The sequence below is a fragment of the Nicotiana attenuata genome, unplaced genomic scaffold (genome assembly GCF_001879085.1).
Source record: "Nicotiana attenuata strain UT unplaced genomic scaffold, NIATTr2, whole genome shotgun sequence".
In the NCBI taxonomy this organism is placed as follows: Eukaryota; Viridiplantae; Streptophyta; class Magnoliopsida; order Solanales; family Solanaceae; genus Nicotiana; species Nicotiana attenuata.
Window position 1 is genome coordinate 177,455 of NW_017671933.1, and position 6,231 is coordinate 183,685.

A 6,231-nucleotide genomic window follows, 5' to 3' on the forward strand; every position below is an offset into this window, starting at 1 on the left:
TTTTTACTATTTAGTATTAGGGTTGTTTTTTTTGCCTATTAGCTTTTTACTTATATTGAGTTCAATTGTGAAAAGATACAATTCATTGTCTTAGAAGAGGAGCAATACCTAAATAAGAGTACCTAAATTCATGCTTTAAACTATGAATTATACATTTATAAGATAAGAAAAAAGATTTAAAGGGAGGAGTTTATTAATGTATTAACTATTTAATTTGTTCTTGCTTTATTTAAATAGATGGAACATCGTTCTTGGATGTACAATAGGAATTATCCTAATCCGCGGGGATTGCGGGAGGATTTTGTAGAAGGGGTTGAGGACTTTATTAGACATGCAATGTCACTTCCGCCATACATAAAAGAAGGAGTAATTAGGTGCCCTTGTGTTAAGTGCGACTGTATGAAGTTTGGAAAACCGGAGGAAGTTAAGGTTCATCTTTATAGGAAGGGGTTTATAGCGAATTACTTTGTGTGGACTTATCATGGAGAGATGGATGGTAGCGATGGGATATTTCATAACATGGTTCTTGGTGAATGTAGTAGATCGAGGGAGAATAGAAATAGTGATTCCAGAATTCATGATATGGTTGCGAATGCTTTTGGAATGCACTTTGGGGGTGAGCCCAACGAAAATGTTGAACAAACTCCTAATGATGAAGCAAAACGTTTTTATGAACAGTTAGAGGAAGCTAGTCGTCCACTATGTGAAGGTCGTCCGCACTCTGAGTTGTCTGTTGCAGTTAGATTACTAAGTATGAAATCTGATTGGAATATTTCTCAAGGAGCCATGGACTCTGTCATTGACCTTATGCGTGAACTAGTTGGCGAGGAAATCAAATTACCTGGTGATTTCTACAAGGCAAAGAGATTAGTTTCTAAGTTAGGACTTTCGTCAATGAGAATTGATTGTTGTGAAGATGGTTGCATGTTATATTATAAAGATGATGCAAATTTAAGCATTTGTAAATTTTGCGGAAAGCCTCGTTTCAAGAGGCTTTCCAGCGGGAAGATGGTCGCTATCAAGGCGATGCATTATTTACCTCTTATACCTAGGCTAAAGAGGTTATATGCGTCGATGAGTTCTGCTCCTCATATGAGATGGCACTTTGAAAATAGAAGACCACCTGGTGTTATGTGCCATCCTTCAGATGGAGAAGCTTGGAAGCACTTTGATAGGACATATCCAGATTTTGCTAGTGAACCAAGGAACATTCGGTTAGGTCTGTGTGCGGATGGCTTCACGCCTTTTTCTGTATCTGCGACACCGTATTCGTGTTGGCCTGTCTTTCTTACACCTTATAATCTACCACCCGAGTTGTGCATGACTAGTCCATATATATTCTTAAATTGTATTATCCCCGGTCCACGTAATCCGAAAAGTTTGATAGATGTATATTTGCAACCTTTGATTGATGAGCTAAAACAATTGTGGTACGATGGTGTTGAAACATATGACATATCAACCAAGCAGAATTTCAATTTGCGTGCTAATTTAATGTGGACAATTAATGATTTTCCTGCGTATGGAATGTTGTCTGGGTAGATGAATGCTGGGAAGCTAGCTTGTCCTTACTGCATGAAAAATAGTAAAGCGTTCACTTTATGGCCGAAAGCAATCATGGTTTGATTGTTATCGTCAATTCTTGCCTGAGGGTCATGAGTTTAGAAGAATGAATAATGTGCCATGTGCTAGGAATAGGCCCAACAGGTACACGGTTGCCCTTACGAATGATCCATTATATCCGCCTATGTCCATATTCAATCAACCAGGCCGATGTTCTAAGGATGGTAGAAAGAGAAATTTGAGTGATATGGAGTTCAAGTCAGCTACACTTCATGTGTTGCTAAATTGTCCCGAAGTAGTACCATTTCTCAAGTAAGTATTGATTTAATAGTTATCAAAATATAAAATTTACTGTGATTACATCTCAATGCAACTACTCAAAATATTTGATGTGTCACAGTCACTTCGTGGGTCAATTTGGCTAAGATGCTATATATACGGCATTTGATAAGTGGTTCAAACAATTTGTAAGTATATCCTTAAAATATTCTAACACTATGTAGGTAAACAATGTTTGGAAGTTATGCTAACTTATGAATTTTGTTAACAATATGTAGGTAAATGATCCAAATAATGATGTAAATCAATTTTTGAAAGATATATCTTGGGGACCTGGTGTTGAGGTCACAACATATTTCAAGTACGTTTGAATGGTTATAAGTTTCATACAGAGGGTTGCTCTAAAAATAAAAAAAGCAACAACAGTGGGGTGTGGGTTCAAGGTGGTGATGGCAACCAAGTTGGAGATATTGATTATTATGGTGTGCTCAAAGAAATAATAGAACTAGAATATTCAGGTTGGCCATTTAAGAAAATTATTCTCTTTAGATGCAAGTGGTTTGACCAAAATCCAACAAGAGGTACGAGAGTACACAATCAATACAACATAATTGAGGTTAATCATACGAGGGAGTATAATCGCTATGATCCTTTCATAATTGCACATAATATTAGGCAAGTGTATTATGCTCCTGAGGCAGAATAAGTCCGATTGGTGGGTTGTAATCAAAACTAAGCTTGTAGGTAGGGTCGAAGTCGAAAATGTGTTAGATGTTGCATATCAAAATGATATCTCCAGTGTTCACCAAATAGTGGACGAACTTTTAGAAAATGATTTGGAACATCCTGAACACATATTGGAAGAAGTTGATATAAATGATGTAAGAATTATAGAAAACGAGGAAGAAGAATCAACTGATAAAGCTCAAACTAGTGAGGAAGAAGAATTCTCTGACGAGGAAGAATACGTCGATGAGCTTTAAAAAGTTGGTTTCTTCGATAACTCTCGTTTATAGATAGTTTCCTTATATGTTTCAATCTAAATATGTATTATATTATGCAGATGACAGGCAAGGGTTGAGGTAACAATGAAGGTAGTGGTTCTCGGGGTCGAGATAAGGCTAGGAAGTAAAAGAAGAGGGTAGAAGATACTACTCATCAATCTTTTCCACCCTCTTCTGATTTGCCTATCACTATGCCACAGCCTCTACCCCATGGCTATACTGAGCTGCCACAGCATCACCAGCCCTACACCTTCGTGCAGACCCTGGGTGTTTCTTCACAGGGCCATCGGACTGTGCGTCCGACATACAGTCCACCTGCCTCACTACCACGTGGATCCCACCCAGCAGCATCACATGGATCGCATCGATCCATGTCACAGCCACATGGTATCACAGCCATTAGCATCACAGCCAGTCGGGTCACAGCAGTCAGTATCACAGCCACTTGCGATCCATGCAGCTATGTCGCAGTCACAGGGATCACATCTATCTTCATCAGCGACTCCACCTATTGGAGGCCTTCGTTTGCGGGATAGTAGCTCTGACCCCCCTACTCCTTCCATACATGCCTCTGATACACATGTTTCGGACGATGATGCTGATGCTGCTACTGCTGCTAACGAGGAGGTGCATTATGATCAGTATGGCAGGATCATCATAGTCCCTGAGGGTGATGGGTAAGAGTTATTTGTTATTTTATGTTTATTTTTTTGTACAGTTTTTACTAAGATATTAATTTGTTTTATTTATTAATTTATTAATTTGTTTTTACTCTGTCCTATACAACATAGTCGGTCTAACCACTACCTTGTAGAACTTCCCTTTAAGTCTCAACGGCACATTCCAGAGAACCTGAAACTAATTTCCCATTCACACACACACACATAAAAAAACCTTCTTAGTTGAATGCAACTATCACTTGAGCCAAAGGAGATATCTCTAATATCACCTTCAGAATTGACAGATTCCTATTCGTTGCCTCTGACAACTCAACCATATTATTGCAATATAAAGAAATCACTCCTACTTCAAATTTAAGAACATGTGAACAAAGAATTTCATCAACATTATGAGTAATTGTGGTACATGAAAGTCCAGATTTCACCCAAGCTAAAAATTAAAGATGTGAAAGGATAAATTAAAGGATGAAATAACACTTCCTTTGGTTTTCTGGGGAACAGAAAGTCTCGGAAAATTGTTATAGAATGCTTGGAGAAGGAACCTAAGCGGAAGATCTCGAATCACGGAAAATTTACAAATGAAACTGAAAGACACTATGAATAAGTACCCAGGAGCCAAAAGTTAAAGTCTGGATGCTTTCAAATGAACAGTTTCCCAAAACATGACCAATGACCATAGAATATATCATACAATCACATAGATAAGTCGGAAGTAAATGATGAGAGAAAGGAAAATAGCGCCACAATGAAATTCTCAGCTACTACAAAAGGTTTACACATATATTAGGCCCACTTACACACTAGAAGATAGCGCCAACAAAACTAACGCAAGTTGAGTAGCCACTTTTATTCTACCACGCAACCGAAACTCAGTGCCTGCCAAAGGTACAAATGACCCATCAAGAGCATACAGAAGTAGTAAATTTATTTAGTAACAAACTATAGCTTTCTTGAGTAGCTCTAATACCAAAATGAAGCAACACCGACAAAAACATAGTTGGTTTTTCATCATACACAACAGCAAGTGCTTCCTGGAAGCAGAACCCCTTTATCTTATCAAATTGGGATGCAGGTCTTCACCCGTCAGTATTTCAAGCTCATTCTGCAAATTTTCCAAATAGTTTAGCCACAAATGCTCATATAGAGAGAGAGAAGGGTAGAGAAAGAGAAATGGGATCCAATATAACGATGGTAACATACACAAAATGTGTATGGATGGTCAGCATAGTACTTCTGTCTTGGACAAAAGAAATCCCATGTCTTGATAGTAACTTCTTGCACTTTTACGCCTTTGTCATCGCGAATGACACCTTCGTAAAATCTCCCGTACGTAGTCTTTAGAATATCCCAGTCAAAGTTTTCAATCATATCTTTCAAATCGTCAAATCTGTATGGTTTCGCACCACCCAAGGGTGGTAGAGTCATTCTCCAAAGAGAACTCCTGAAGGAATATATAATCAGTGTTGAGAATTAGCAAATAAAGATCCTCACACTAGTCATCTCCTTATAATTTTGGAACTCATACACGCTAGAAGAAGAAAACAGAGGACATCATCTCACCAATTTTTGAGTAAGATATGCAATTATATATTTGTGAAATTTTTCATTGTTTTCTTTCCTGGGAGTGGTTTAAGTTAAATTTACAAATGGGTCTATAATCGTTAAGGTGATGTGACAAGAATAATTAAAATCCCATTATTATAACCATATAATAGACAAAACCTAAGAAAATTACAGAGCAAAAAAGCCAAAGGAGAAGACAAAAATAACAGAAAAGAAAGAAAAAAAAAACTAACACAAAAATCAAGAGTATCATAGATTCGTTCAAAGATTTAAGAAAAGTTAAAGCGGACAATTCTGAAGAAGAAAGTGAGAGAGAGAAGCATACTGCATCCGCTCCTGTATTTTCTCGCAAATCACCATAAACGAATCTCCATAACCCCGAAAAAGGCGATAGGAGACCTTAATATAGTTGTCCTTCTGAAAAAAGAACGGTTCATCGCCCCACCGCGCCAATTCCTTCCTCAACTTTTCCAGGCTTTCCAGGCGTTCCATTGATTTTGCACTTTGCAACGAGAGGAAGGAGCGGAATAGATGTAAAAGCGGTTCCAAGTTAACCTTGCTCCCTGACGTTATTAAATCAATATACTCGTTTATTGTATTTTTAACCTCTTTTTTCGCTTTCTTCTTGAGTTCTAATATATCCCTCTACTTTCATTAAATCCCGGCACACCCGTGACCCCAAACCAAAGTATTCCCGCATAATGTTTTTGCCGTCTTACTATTAAATATACTAGTTTTAATATACGTGCGTTGCACGTGTACATTACGTTAATCAATATAAAAGGTATACAAATTATTAAAAATAGCAATGGAGGTAAAACTAAATGCAATATATGTTCAAATGATGAAAAAGATATTACTACATTGATATAACATATAGCTGAATTCAATATTTTCCGAGTGAATTTAGTGTAATTAATTCTATAGTATTTATAACTATAAATATTTTATTATATTAGATACAAATATGCTATGTTGTTATATCTCATCCATCATCTCTTTGTAAACTTTACGTTCATAATATCATTATACAAAAAATAGTTCTTCATTCAAAGTTAATCAAAATTATAGGCAAATGAACCTCTTCTTGTGTATAAAAAGTTGCCTAAATTCTTATTGATTTAAGTCAAAATTTACTTCTT

At 36.8% G+C, this 6,231-nt stretch overlaps 1 protein-coding gene across 2 annotated transcripts; it reads right to left on the minus strand.

The window, feature by feature from the left end:
• Window positions 1–4,246: 4,246 nt before the first annotated feature.
• Window positions 4,247–5,704, minus strand: LOC109210933. Of its 2 annotated transcripts, XR_002065631.1 has the most exons (4): window positions 5,415–5,704; window positions 4,727–4,967; window positions 4,494–4,628; window positions 4,247–4,402 (listed from the first exon to the last, which is right to left on the minus strand). XR_002065631.1 is itself a non-coding variant. In XM_019374418.1 (3 exons), the coding sequence occupies exons 1-3, from the start codon at window positions 5,579–5,581 to the stop codon at window positions 4,575–4,577; spliced, it is 462 nt and encodes a 153-aa protein (XP_019229963.1). In that variant the 5' UTR covers window positions 5,582–5,704; the 3' UTR covers window positions 4,247–4,574. The 2 variants fall into 2 exon arrangements, 1 of the variants encoding a protein (XP_019229963.1); XM_019374418.1 differs by having other exon boundaries at window positions 4,247–4,628.
• Window positions 5,705–6,231: the final 527 nt, after the last annotated feature.